The sequence below is a fragment of the Numenius arquata genome, chromosome 5 (assembly GCF_964106895.1).
Source record: "Numenius arquata chromosome 5, bNumArq3.hap1.1, whole genome shotgun sequence".
Taxonomy (NCBI): Eukaryota; Metazoa; Chordata; class Aves; order Charadriiformes; family Scolopacidae; genus Numenius; species Numenius arquata.
The window spans coordinates 44,911,620-44,925,339 of record NC_133580.1 but is presented as its reverse complement, the minus strand read 5'-3'; the positions used below and the strand labels follow the sequence as shown (position 1 = coordinate 44,925,339).

The following is a 13,720-nucleotide window of genomic DNA, read 5'->3' as shown; positions in this document are numbered from 1 at the left end:
AGTTTTGCCGTCCTGTTCTTTGTTCTCATTAATAAAGACTGAACTAAACTGAGGCAATGAAGCCGGTGGGCAGGACAGGACCTTTATCCTCACTGGCCCTGCTCGTGCTCTCCAGCGGATGAGGCTGCCCTGGTCTCTGAGCATCCCAGGTGCTGGGATTGCTCCTGACGGTGTGCTGAGGCACCAGCATTGCTGCTTCCTGTCCAGTGACCCATTCTTGTACCCCTGAGGGACAGGGGCGCTGCAAGACCTCCCCTCCGGCTCCTGGCTCAGCCTGCCCTCCTCCCCTACCCACTCAGCCAGTGCAGCCCTGGTGATGTAGCCCCACGGTGACATTTCCCAACAGCAGCTCTGGTGTCCTGGGGTGGCTTTACTGGCCGAGCCGATGGCTGTTGCAGTCCCTGTGCACAGTGGCCTCGCAGCCAGGCAGTGCCGCTGTGCCAGATGCACCCCTGGCTCTGCTGCCGAAAGCTGCAGTGCTGGGGCTGTGCCGGGCGGGCACAGCAGGCTCTCAGCGTTGGAGTATGATTCACATGTGACTCAGGCAGGAGATGCGTACGGGGTTGCATTTGGTATCGTCTTGCTTTAGCCTTTGTTCCCAGGCTGCGTAATTCAGTGCCAGAGGAAGCAAGAGCAAAAAAGAGCTGTTGGGCACGCTCTGCCAGGCTGTGACAGAGGCGGGGAGGGACGCTGGGTGCTGAAGTGTGGCCCCATATACAGTGCGGGAGAAGGGGAGCAATCCTTTGCCTGCGCCTCACTCCCACGTGCTGGCCCTGCTGCGCTCCAGAAATGCTGTCTGGCAGCTTTCCCAGTGTGTTCATGATTTCAGTACTGCTGCTGCAGCCCCTGCTTTCACCGTGGGGTCCAAAACCCCTCAGCCCAGGCTGCTCCAGTAGCTGTGGCTGCCAGGATGGTCTGGGGGGAGCAGAGACCCATGTGCTTGCCAGCGCCCTGTTGAGCGGGGCCAGTGCTGGGCACTGCAGTATCTCCCACAGCTGAGCAGCTGGGGCTCCTTGGGACCACTGCCCCCCCCACCCTTGGCACTGCTCCAGCCCCACAAGCACCAGGTGGGTCCCTGGCACAAGGGACAGGGTTTAACATCGTGATGGCTCCTGCATGTGTAAGCGTTCTGCTTTGGGAGTACTGTGGAGTAGGGCACCAACTAGAGAGGTGGTGGCCAGACCTTCCTGTCCACTGCTCCCCCTCACCAGATCGACGTCTGTGTCTGCAACAGCCGCTTGCTGCAGCCGGGGGTGCCATGTGCCTCCCAGAAGAGGCTAGGCAATGTCCTCCTCTCCAAGACTGGTGGCCCTGCTGGGAGGGCTGTGACTGCTCCTGCCACAGGTGGAGGCTGAGGTGAGAGCCCTGGTGTGGGGTGCATGTGGCGTTGCCTGGCCCAGGGCTCCAGGGAGCACTTGCCCCGTGGCTCCACACCAGTGGAGGGTGGTCAGGGCCCAGTGAATCCCAGTGGGCTAGGGGAAACGTGGGGAGCACTTAAAGCACTGCGCTGGGAGTATGTTTGCCACCCACTGCTGCCGCCGGCCGCTTTGATCCAGGACCCTCATTAAACTGACACTGAATTTCTCTTCTCGTGGGGCAGCCTTGCAGAGGCTGGAATATTTGAGCTGCTAATTTCATTCTCCCTGTAATTAGCCAGTGCATCCTGCAGCCAGGGAGGCCCTGCCAGCCAGCCGCAAAGTGGGAGAGGGAATTTCTAGCCCCTACAGCCACAAGCAGCCCCCACTTCTGTGGCATCCCCAGGTACAGGCAGGCTGTGCAGGGTTCAGCCCCTGGCCCCCTAGCATCACTTGGAGATGCTTGCTGGAAGGAGAGCCATGTCCCCCAGGACACCCATCTAGCCTGCCCTCCCTCCTGGGAGGTCTCGGGGACAGGTCTCTCTCCCAGAGACTCTGACCATTTTCCACTGTCTCTGACCTGGGGTGCAGGAGAAATCCCCAGTGCTCCTGGTTAACCTGCAGGCAGCAGCTGGGGGGACAGGCAAGCAGCCCATGCTATGGGGTGCAGGGACAATCACTGATTTCAGCTGGGGCAGGTGGCCTTTGGGGAGCCCCAAGGCAGACGAGGGCCTGAGACCGCTCTTGCTGAGGGGCTGTGGGTGCCTGGGACTGGGCAAATACTGCAGCCCATGTAGGAGAATGGCCGCCAGCCCCCTCCTTATCCTCATCCAGAACAGAAGCGCACAGGTGGGAGAGGATGTAACAAAAATAGCGTCTCCGTAGAATTTATTGAATTCTCATTAAATACAGCCGTTGTTCCCCTCGCCTTATTTACACAGGGGCTTCAATACATTAAACTGAACGGTTAAAAATATAAAAGCTGGTGCTACCCAAACCCTACCGTCAGAGGGAGGGAGAGGAGGAAGGAGACGTGGGCAGGGGGTCAGTGCTGGGATGGTGCCCCCGTGCTCCTGGCCTGGTGGGCACGGCTGGCTCACAGGAACCAGAAGCATTTGCGCCTGGATTTTTTCGCGTCCAGCTTCGCAGGCAGCTTTGTCACCGGCGACGGCTCTTGCCTGGGTGGCAGGACAGCCCCTGCCACCGCCGCGGGGGAGCTCGGCGTTGTGTCGCCCTCAATATGGCTCAGCACTCGCTGGAAGCGTCCCTCCTGCTGCCGGAAATCGTGCTCCACGCTGTGGGCGTGGAAGGGGATGCTGTTAGAGGGCATCACTCACTGCGGCCCCCCTGCCCGCCATGGCTCCACACCCCCCCCGCAAGTCCCTGGGGACCTCAGCCCTGCTCACGTCCCCAGGACACTCAGCCCCTGGTGTGTCCCCAGGGCATAACCCCAGGACCTCAGCACCACTGTGCTCTGGAAGCTGCTTCACCAAGACTGCGCGCATGGCAGGGGACCAGCCTGGCTTCAGTGGCTGTCTGGGAGCCTGTGGTGCAGAGTGGCCCTTTGGGCATTTCTCTGGCATCTTTTTCTAGGGCTCCTGGCATTTCCCAGTGGGCAGACTTCCTGGGGTCACTGTGCGCCCCTGTGAGGGGATGTCCTGCTGGCATGCCCTTCAAACAGCTCCTGCCCACCACCCTCACCCTCAGAGGCTGTAAGTTGAGGGGTGGGTGCCGGATCTGTCCCAAACAGCCACCCCGCCTGTGGCAGTGTGGTCTGCAACTGGTCATGTGGCACCACACAGCTAAACGTGCTGTGCTGGAGCACCCAGGGACCCCTCCTTCCAGAGGGACAGACTGACAAACAGCCCCTGACCTGGTGGCAGGGGGTACTGTGGTATGGGTCACCCTCAGCTGCCCCCCGCCCCCTCCTGCCCCTGCACCTTCTTTCTTATCCAGCCTCAAAGCCTGGTGCTGCTTCTGCTTTTCTCTTGGGCTTGACTGTGCTTTTTCCTCTGTTTCACCCGCTCCCCAGAGCTCCTTCGCCCTAAATAAGGACAAACATCCCAAGTCCCTCCTGGGGAGCTGATCTGCTTGCAAGAGGCCTCCCGAAGTACCAGGGACATGTTCCCGGCACACTGTGTTGGTGACACTTAGGTGGCACTCAGGCACCAAGCAATTGGGGTTTTCTGCAGCAGAGTCCCCAGCTCAGGAGTGCAGTGGCTCCCCTACCCTGATCAGGCCATCAGCAGCAGTGCCTGTTAGTGACCAGTGGCACTGCTGCAGGGGCAAAAGCTGGCCATGCTCGGCAAGACAACCCTGCTCCCAGCATGGTGGGGAGGGTAGAGGAAGGCTCCGGACATGCCAGGCACCCTGTAGTTGCCAGCCACAGCAGCGTGCTTCCCTTGCTGCCATCCCCCGCTGCCAGACTGTGACATGCTCTGCTGTCAGGACACAGCTTCTGGTGGTGCTGCTCCATCCCCCAGGGCTGCAGGGTCCCTTCTAGCTCAGAATAACACATGCCGAAACCTTGCTCGTGACCTGTCTGGGGCGGGGAGCTGTAAAACCACCCTAGCTGGGGACCAGTGCTGATGGGAGGGAGGCAAGCCCAGGGTCTCTGGGACTCTGGTTAGCTCTCAGCCCCCTTGGAGAGCAGCTGTGTGTCCCTGCAGTCAGGGCCCCTTGTCCCGGTGCTGCTGCCACCACCAGCACTGTATCTAGCCCCCACGGGCTGATGGCAGCTGCAGCATCAGAAGGTGACACAAGCATGCAAGGGCCATGCTGCTGCCTGTCACACCCCCTAGGTAAGGGGGAGCTGTGCCCCCCACCTCCCCCCAGTCCTTAGGTTTCCTGCAAGTGCTGGAGCCCTCCCGTGTCCCTGCAGCACCCCGCAGTGCACAGGCTGGCTGCTGGCGGCCACGTGCCATGATGCTTCCTCACACGGAAAAGTGCTCTGATCTCCTCACACCAGCCATGTCCCATCGGATCGGGAAGGTGCTGTGGTGTGCGCCTGGGACCACGCACGTGGCACGGCCACCCCACACACGGGGAGCGCCCCACAAGCCTCCCCACAGCACGCTGACACCTTCTGTCACCTCCTCTTACCTCCCGTCACCTCGCCCTGTGAGGACACTGATTGTCCCCAGCTATTTCTAGGATAAAGGGTGAGTGGTGGCAGACAGCCCCTTAGCGGGGGGGCAGCATGGGGATGGACACCAACTCCCCAGCACAGAGAAAAGTCTTGGGGCTGTTATGGGGGTGCACAGCTGGCCCCGGAACAGGACACGGGCGGGCAGGTCTGCTCCCCACTGTGGGTGATCCTGGCACCCTGTGCACTCCGCACTTGATGCTGCCTCTGTTCCCCCCACCGTGTGTCCCACTGGAGCCTGTTCTCATCACGAGGATGGCAGTGAAGCCCAGAGGGAGTCCCCAGCGGGAGCCTGGCAATTACAGGGAGCCACCTCCCCCAGATGTGACATCTCTCCCCGCCGCAGTGCTGCATGGAGACAGGCTCGTCAGACCCAATTAGCACTGAAGTCCCCCACAAGCTACAGCAGGGGAGTTTGTGGTGTAAATAAGCAGAGAAAAAGAGAGATGGATGCAGCGCTGCTGCGGTGGTATGGGTGTGCAGGGCAGCCGGCACAGGGGGTGCAAGGACGCTGATGTACAATGGGGGTCAGAGCCGGCCCCCCCAGCCTGGAGGTGTCCCGAGGACAGTTTGTCTGTCCCTCACACAGGGGCTCACAAAAGCACAGCAGTGGCTGAACTGCCCCGTGCGCGCACCACGAAGCGCTGCTCAGTGCCAGCTCTGTGCGCCGCATCCCACACTTCAGAGTGCTAACGGAGTAAGCCAAATTAATAGCAAAATGAGAATATGCCTGGCCAGCCACCTGCACACACACAGAGAGAGATGGCAGGCTGCATGGCCAGAGGGGCAAACGGACACCCACGGATGCTTGGAGGGGCAGGCAAAGATTTGGGCAAAACTGCAACTCCTCAACGCCCACGGGGCTGATGGGGAGAGGGCCCCAGCCACATCACTGCCTACACCGGGAGGATGTGAGATGCCTTTCCCTGAGACCAAATGGGCTCTGAGGAGAGAGGGCATTGGAGGAAAGTGCTTCCATGCCCTGACTCAAAGCTGACGCCAGGGAAGCAGAGCTGATACCCCGTGGTCCCAGACCCAGCAAGGGGCAGGAACCCCCTGCACAGCCGGCAGCCCTGCTGCAGCCTCTGTGCGAAGCTGGCACAGGGACAAAGAGATGCTGCCTGGACTCTGAGTGAGCGAGCAAACCCACCCACCAGCCGCTAATGAGGCTTTCCCCGATACATTGCTTTTACAGAAGATAAATGCTCTGCCATTGAACTGGAGCAGCTTTCCTTCCAGCTGCAGCCAGTCAGCTGTCCTTCATGAAAATCACCCCAGCTAATCCTGGGAGTGGGAGCTGCTCTCTGCAGAGATAAAGCAACCAGATTCAGGCCCACTAACACCAAGACCCTGCTCTGGCCTTTCGACATGTGGTAGGAGCTGGCTGCAGAGTGGTGAGGTGCCTGCACCCATACCAGGAGCACCGGCAGCACGCCAGGGGAAGAGCTGGCACCGGTGTGCCTGAATGGCTCCTTGGCTGGCCCAGGGAGCCCAGCCCTGCCCTGAGGACAGTGAGCTCCTGCACTGTGCTAGCACCTGCCAGGGGTCCTGGCATGCCAGCTGCCAGCCGTGCCCAGAAGTGGCTTCAGCATCCTGCCTGGCACGGCCAGGTGTGGGGCCACAGCTGGCCATGCCCCAGTGCAACGTAACCTGCCGGGGGAGATGCTGCCTTTCAGGCCATGAATGTGAGGAGAGACAGGAGGCTGCAAGCTCACAGCTAGAGCGTGCAGCTGGAGGGGAGCAGCCTGTGAGCCCCATCTCACTCCTGCAGGTGAGACCCTGCAGCCCCTCGTGGCTCAGGGTGCTCTGAGCACCCACCTTATCATGGGGACAGGAGGTGGAGCACAGGTGGGCAGGTCCCCTCCATCCCCCAGTATGGTCCCCAGGAGCAAAGACTTGCAACTCCCCCACACCTCTGCCTCGTAGCCAAATTAGGAATCTGAGGGGTTGAGAAGAGCAGAAGCTCCCCAGGAATGTGCAGGGTGCCAGAGCTGGCTCTTACCTGTAGATGATGCAGGCACAGTCCCGGCAGGTCCCGCAGTTGGCGATGTCTTGCCCTGTCCGGTACGAGTGTCGCCTGTGACAGAGCATAAGTGCTGTGAGCCTGGAGACCCATACTCAGTCCACCTGTGCTTCCTCAGCCACCCCCAGGCCCCTCATATGCATCTTAAGTTCGTACTCCGGCATCCAGGAACTGCCACCCAGCTCCTCTCCTCCCTGTGATCTAGCTCCTCTCCTCCTGAGAGGTGCCATTTGATGCCAGGCCAAGTACGATGCCTTTCAGCTCCGCAGATTTCTCAGGTGGTTGCAAACCAGAGACAGGCACAGCAGAAGCCCCAAATCCTTCATATCTCCTTTCATCTCCATCCCAGAGCTGTACCTTATGCCTGCGGCCACCCCAGGCCACCATGCATTTCCCCACACATGGTGGCACAGAGGGAGCAAGACTGTGGGCAGCGTGAGGTCTGTGCGGGGGCACTCGTGGCACACAGCAGTGCCCTGACAGATGGGCAGAGGGAGATGCTCCAGAATAATCACCAGCCTATGCCAAACTCAGGATTTATGCTTTTTGATGCTTTCGCACCAGAGAAGCATCCTCCTCCAGGGAAGGTGCATGGCACTCAAATTAAGCCAACAAGTCCCAAAGCTCAGCTCAGCCCCAAAGCAGCCCTCCTCCCCGGTCTCTACAGAAGGTATCTGCACCCCGAATGTTTCTGCTGCTGGTGTTGATGCATCCCCAGGCCAGCTGCACCCTGCACAGGGAGCATACACCGTGCTGCCCTGCTGGGTGAACACCAGCTGCCTGCCCTGCTTCCTGGGACCAGCTCTGTGCTCTGGTCCCCCCATGCAGAGTGAGCATCCCCAGTGTCCCCACTGCCTGCTGGCAGCACATGCCAGCTGCCACCCTGGGGGTGTCCACCAGCTGCAGAGTCCTGGTGTCCCAGAGGCCAGCAACCATGGGGCACCAGGGACCAGCAGCGAACCTCTTGCCTGGCCACAGTGCCAGCCCAATGCTTCACTGAGCTTGGCAGCCTCCACGTGCCACTGCCAGCCCTGGCTTTGGCTGCCAGCAGGAGAGCAACCATCTCCCTGGGCAAATGGTCCACTGATCATAGAATTGTCTAGGTTGGAAGGGACCTTTCAGATCATCAAGTCCAACTGTTAACCTAACACTGACAAAAACCATCACCAAACTATATCACTAAGCAAATATCGCTGATGTCTGTCCTTGCTCTGCAGCTTCTCTGAACAGAGCTTGTGTGCCTTTGGCTTCACCACCCTCCTGAGCCCCCAGGGTGCTGGGGCTGTGCCAGGGAGCTGCCCGCAGACCCCCGGCGCCCCAGCACTGCTGGTGGGTGCTCACTGGTGGTGCCCCAACTCCACTTGCTCTCAGAGCTGCAAGAAAAGGACGCTATGAAATGCTTTTGGTCACCCTTGCGGACTCTGTCTCCATATCTCCATTGCCCTTCTTAGGCAGTGCAGGCTACGGCTTTTGGGGGACAGCTGAGAAAACACCCCCTGTCCCACATATCAGTCACATTTTCCTGTTTAAATCTTCCTCCTATTACTCGACCTTGATCATGATTGTTCTCAGTCCTCGAAAACTAGGTCTTTTAATGCACCAAATTATATATTACAATTGGGATTATACTCTTGGCACATAAATTAGATCGTGTATATATATATATTTATTTATATATATAAAAGGTACATATGTATGTGTGTGGGGGGGGAGTATCTAACATTGTATAAACTGTGCCTCTCTACCAGGATGAGATCTAATCCTGAGATAGGTGTTTGGTGTGTTACATTGCCGGAGGGAGATATCTGGACCCTGTGAGGACACTGTGAGCGGCATCAGGGCTGGTGGCACTGCTCTGGTACATGGCAGGTACCTTGGAGCCACTGCGCACCTGCAGGATGCTGGCCCGTGCCAAATGAGGCCAGGCTGTTCCTCAGCATCAGGACACTAGGATAGTTTTTTTATGTGATTTCCTACCCCATTCCTTATGTCTCCGGGCATCTTGTTTGCTCATTTGACTGCAACGGTATATAGAGCTGAGATCTTAATTAAGCTGCCCGCAGTGAAGCTAAATCAGCTTCCCAAGCAGACAAACTCAATTCTGATCGTGGGAGCAAACTTGCCCTCTCAACAGGCACCGCTCTGCACATGCCCTCGTCATACCCCGCAGGGACGAGGCTTGGCACGACTTGGGGTCTATGGGCACCCCAGAGGGCAGCATCGCAGGCCGGGGGAGTCACTCCCTGGCCTTTCTCTTCTGAGCAACCACATAGCCCCTGGGGCCAACAGACCCGTGGGCAACCCTGACAGGCGAGGGGCAAGTGGGCTGTGCACAGGGCTGCACGCTGATGCCCAGCAGCAGCAGCAGAGATCATGGGGGGAGCGAACCCCAGCCCTGGGTCTGGCTGGAGCCCCCAACACCGCTCTCAGGTCCCCATCCCTGGAGGGGGACCTCCAGTGCTTCAGCCACTAGAAGCACTTTTTCAGTGCTGTGCTCTGAAAAGCCAGAAGAGTGCAGGCAGGGTGCTGGACTCCCCAGGGAGCCAGGCTGCGCTGAGCTGCTGGTGCTGCTTCTCTTTTGGGGCAAACAGGGCCAAACCCCAGATCACGCTCTCCTCTCCTCCTGTGTGGTCACCCGTGTTGTGCTGGGGCAGGAGTGGCCATGGCACGCACAAAGCTGACTGGGGCAGGCAGCTCCTGCACGACCAGGGGGAATGGGTGCTCAGAGCACAGGGACGGGCCCGTGGGAGCTGGCACCCCAGGGCTGATGGCAACTCCCAGCCGGGATGGGCACACACGGGCTGCACCCACGGCCGGGCAGCCTGTGCCAGGGAGGGAGCACTTGCATGCTCTTACTAACCTAAACGTGGGCTTGCATGCTCTTACTAACCCTCTGTGGGATCCTAAACGTGGGCTTGAGTGCTCTTACTAACCCTCTGTGGGATCCACACCACCTCTATTGCTCCTAACTGGAAGGAGGTACTTAGCAGTCATTTGGTTTAGATAAAACAATTAAACACATGCACAGGCACCAGGGCCAGAACTACCAGGAGCTGCCCATCTGGCAGGTCCAGATCTCCTCCCGTGTGCCACCCTGCCTCCCCAAAATTGCATGCCAAGTCAGACATACCAATACCACCGCGGCACACACCCAGCTTGATGTCCCTGGCAGGCTGAGCTCCTCTCCACCTGTGAGGCCAAACTAAAGAGCTGCCAAACTGAGCTCTCCCGTGTCAGTGCCCCAGGCTGTCCCCATGCCTCCCCTAGTGGGAGCTGGCTGTCTCGGGGTGTGGGGAATATGCCCCAGCAGGTTTTACAGAAGGGTGCCAGGTAGCAGCTCCTCACATCTCGGTGGAGGTTGGTGGTCCTTGTGTGAGATGAGTTTGGAGGGTCTCAGCTCTGGGCCATCACAGACTAACCTCTAACACCTTGCTCCATTTGGCAAATCTACCATGGAGGCTAAGAAAAATTGGCCCAGGGGATGCCCTGCCCCATGGCCCATGGAGCAGGTCCTGTGCAGGACAGGGGTGCCTGGGCACCTCCTCGGGGCACAGACACTTCAGTCACTGGGGCACTGGCCCCCAAATTTGTGCCTTAGGTAACTTGAAGGATGGGGCTGAAAGCAGTTGTGACAAATACAGAGGCTGTCCCCAGGGCATGGCAGGGAGGCTGTCCCTGGGGAATGGCAGTTGTCCCTGAGGCATCCACCATGGCTGGGCTGAGCTTGCAGTTGGGATGCGACATCCCAGAGCTCCGCTCCCAGTAACCAATGGGCAGGTCAGCTGCATCAGAGCTGAGCAGGGGGCCCAGCGCCCCTCACCCCCCTGGCTTGCACCCTTTCCCTGGGCATGGGGAGGGCACCCTGGGCGCATGCAGAACAAGCTGGGGTGGATGAGACATCACATCAAGACATGGTGTCGCATGAGCGTGGACGGCAGCTCCAAGTTTCTCAGGGGGAAATGCGTCCAGGAGGCGGCAGCACCCAAATCTCTGGAAGGGCCACCCATCCAGAGTCCCCCAAGGGACATCGCCCCTCCCTGGTCCCCACCTCCATCCCCGCCTGCTCACCCGTCCCGCTGGGCCTCCTTCTTCTCCAGGTCCTGGATGACGTCCAGCAGCACCCGGATGGTTTGTTGGCTGGTCTCCAGCACCCCTTCCAGGGACTGCAGCTGGGACTGCAGGTCCCCCTGCTCCCTGGGCCCCCGGGGGCCCTCTCCCTGAGATGTCCGGGCGTCCTCGTCCCCTTTGGCTGCCACCACCAGCTGCAGAAGGTCCTGGACGTGGCGCAGTGTCTCCGACTGCTCAGCGGTGAGGCAGGGCTGCCCGTGCCAGGGGACCTCTGGTGCCCGCCCGGCTGGCTGTGTCCCCACACCAGGGCCCTGTGGGGCTGGGGCCAGTGGGTCCCTGGGCCCCTCTGGTCCTGCCCGGCCATGCCCAGGCTCAGCAGCACGTAGCCGGCTGCAGATGCTGTGGGGGTCTGGATGGCCGAGCACAGCTGGTGTCTTCTCCGGCAGGGTGGCGGCAGAGCCATGCCAGCCTGGCGCTGGTGGGATGGGGGCTGGCGAGGTGCAGCAGGGTCCCCCCCATGGCGTGCCGCAGAGCTGGTGCTGGGGTGGCGGGGGGTCCCATGGGGGGTTGCCCTGAGCTGGCTGGCAGAGGCTGGGGGTGTCCGTAGCAGGGATGGTCTGCTGGCGGTACGGCAAGGGCTGGGGCAGTGGGCGCCCATGGGGCAGGCTCCGCTCCGAGTCGCTCCGGCCGAGCCCCCGCGGCTCAGTGGGCGGCCGGGGCTGACCGCAGGGCACAGAAGCTGGGCGTGGGGGAGCCCCACGGCTGCCCCCGGGGTTCCCACGGAGCCGGGCACAGGCAGGGGGTGGCGGACAAGGATCAGGGACGCAGCTCTGCGCCGGGGAGGTGCAGCGGGCAGCAGGGCAGCCGGCTGTGCCCGGATAAGGGGGACAGGGATCCCTGGGCGGCGGTGGTGGTGGCACACGGCACACCACGGCGTGCTGGGCGAGGGCCGCGGCACGATCATGCACGGGGAGGCTGCTGGGTGCCCGTGGGGGCACAGCCCGGCTGGTACCAGCGGGCACGGTCCCCCCTGGGCACCAGGCACTCCCCGCGGCGGCAGCCAGCACCGCGTCCCCGGCCACGTCGCAGACGCTCTTGCTGCGGGGTTGGGAGGCCTGGAAGGGCTTCTGGAGGCTGGGGGAGGTCTGGATGGCGGTGCTCATGCACGCCTTCCTGGGCATGGGCAGCGTCAGCGAGCCCGGCTGGGCCTGGGGCCAGCTCCGCCGGGAGGCACAGAGAGCCGCCGGCTCAGGGGCGTCCCTGGGGGGCGGTGAGGCACGTGGGGTGTTGGGGCCGTGGGAGGCCGTGGGCCCCGGGGGGGGGCTGGCCGCCCGCTCTGCGCTGCCCTCCACCAGGTCCTTGAAGCGGACCTGCTGCGTGCGGTTGCGCCGGCGCTTGAGGCGGCTCTCGATGTCGGGCGAGTCGCGGTTCAGCAGCACCGAGCGCACCGTCATGGCTTTCTCCTGGCCGCCCTCGCCGGCGGGGGCCGGGCCGGGAAGGGGCTCGCGGCTGACCATGGCTCAGGGCCCCGGGGCCGCTGCCCTGCGGCGGGGCGCTGCGGCGGGGCACGGGGGGCTGAGCACCGGTGGCCGGAGCCCTGGGCTGCACCCGTGCCCGGAGATGCCCGGGGCGGTGGGCGGCCTCATCCCGTGCCACCGTGGAGAGGGGATGCTGCTGCGTGGGAGGCGGGCGAGGGGCTGCTGGGCATGCTGCCCACCGCCCGGCCCTACAGCCCTCGGCACGCCGCCCCGACGGCCCTGCCGGCCGCCGCGCCGCCCCCACGGTGCCGGCAGCCCATGGTCCCGCCGCCGTCTGCCGGGCTCAGCGCCGCTCGCCGTGGGCTGCCCGGGGCGCCGGGCACCGGCTGTCCCTGCCCATGGCTCCTGGAGGTCGCAGACCTGCGGGGACAGAGAGAGGTGGGTAAGCCCCGTCCCCGCTGCTGCAGCCCCCCAAGGACGGGAGCGTCCCCCGCGGGGCCGCTGGCCTCTGCCTGCTCCCTCCCAGCCCTACCATCACAAAACGCAAAGAGACAAGCTTTGATCTCCGGCGCTGCCTCTTCAGCACATAGAGAGAAGGAAAAAAAGAAACCCCTTTAGCATAAACACGTTACAAGTTCACAGCTCAAATCAAGTGGAAGCAGTTGTTAAAAATAGCTCTGCCTCACTGGGGCTGGTGCCTCGCGTTCGTGGGGCACTGGCAATGGGAGGGCAGGTGTGGGGCAGGCATGGGGGGGCTCTTGCGTAGGATGGATGGACATGGGGCATCTGCTGTATGTGGGGCACTGGCTCTGCTGGACAAGGTGTGGGGTGCCCAACCTGTGTGGGGCATGGCTGGAGTGAGGTCAGGATCTGTTGTGTATGGGGCAGGGCTGCACTGGGCACAGGGGACCCATCCTGTGTTGAACATGGCTGGACTGGGCACAGGGGACCCGTCCTGTGTGTGGGATGACTGGACTGGGCACAGGGGACCTGTCCTGCATGTGCCACCCGCTAGAGGTGCGGGAACGCTAGCTGGGCTGCTGGTGTGGGGTAACCAGCTCTGTGGGCATGAGGTGAGACTGTGGCTTGGGGACAGTGGACCACCTCGGGAGAGTGAGAACGAGCCGAGATGGAGAACAGGCATTGTGGCTAAGACAGCGACTTTGGTGAGACTGGGGGATTGCTCCCTGCCCCTGGAGATTGAGGTCTCCACGGAGCATTGTACGTTTTGCCATGGTGCGGCCCCAGGCAGCCTGCCCAACCGCAGTTCTCTGCCCACTCTGCCTCACGTGCACAGCTCTCACTCGCAGGGCCACCACCGGCACCTGGCTGCAGGACCGAGGCCACAGCTCCTGCCTGGGGACGCATCCCTGACACCAGCAGCGCTTCCCAGGTGGCAGAGGGGCAGGACCCGGGGCAGCTAACCCTGCCCCTGAGCAGGGGCTCTCACACAGTGGGGATCACACCCAGCCATGTCCCCATCCCTGCCATCACTTGTGCATAGCTATGAAGGGCTCCTCCTCCCGACGCAGGCAGGGCAAACCTCCCTCCGCAGCCCTGTCCTGGCCATACATCCCCCACACCAGCACCAAGCCCCCATGCCCACATTGCTCTGCCTCTCCCACCCTGGTCACCAGCTGCCAGGGCATAT

At 61.8% G+C, this 13,720-nt stretch overlaps 2 protein-coding genes across 2 annotated transcripts in view; one reads left to right on the top strand and one right to left on the bottom strand.

The window, feature by feature from the left end:
- LOC141464465 (dedicator of cytokinesis protein 2-like) overlaps positions 1 to 13,720 on the top strand; it is a 76,426-nt gene that overhangs the window by 37,019 nt on the left and 25,687 nt on the right. The window lies entirely within an intron of this gene.
- Positions 2,228 to 12,108, bottom strand: LOC141464466 (uncharacterized). The gene is made up of 3 exons (XM_074147403.1): positions 10,592 to 12,108; positions 6,503 to 6,577; positions 2,228 to 2,650 (listed from the first exon to the last, which is right to left on the bottom strand). Exons 1-3 carry the CDS (start codon positions 12,106 to 12,108, stop codon positions 2,452 to 2,454), a joined length of 1,791 nt encoding a protein of 596 aa, XP_074003504.1. The 3' UTR covers positions 2,228 to 2,451.

Bases quoted from the DNA above. Each gene is read 5' to 3' on its own strand.
- LOC141464466 (XM_074147403.1), bottom strand. From the start codon at position 12,108: ATGGTCAGCCGCGAGCCCCTTCCCGGCCCGGCCCCCGCCGGCGAGGGC. The intron at 6,578-10,591 runs GTGAGCAGGCGG...GCTCTGTCACAG, and splicing joins AAGGAGGCCCAGCGGGACGG to GCGACACTCGTACCGGACAG. The intron at 2,651-6,502 runs GTAAGAGCCAGC...CCACGCCCACAG, and splicing joins TGTGCCTGCATCATCTACAG to CGTGGAGCACGATTTCCGGC.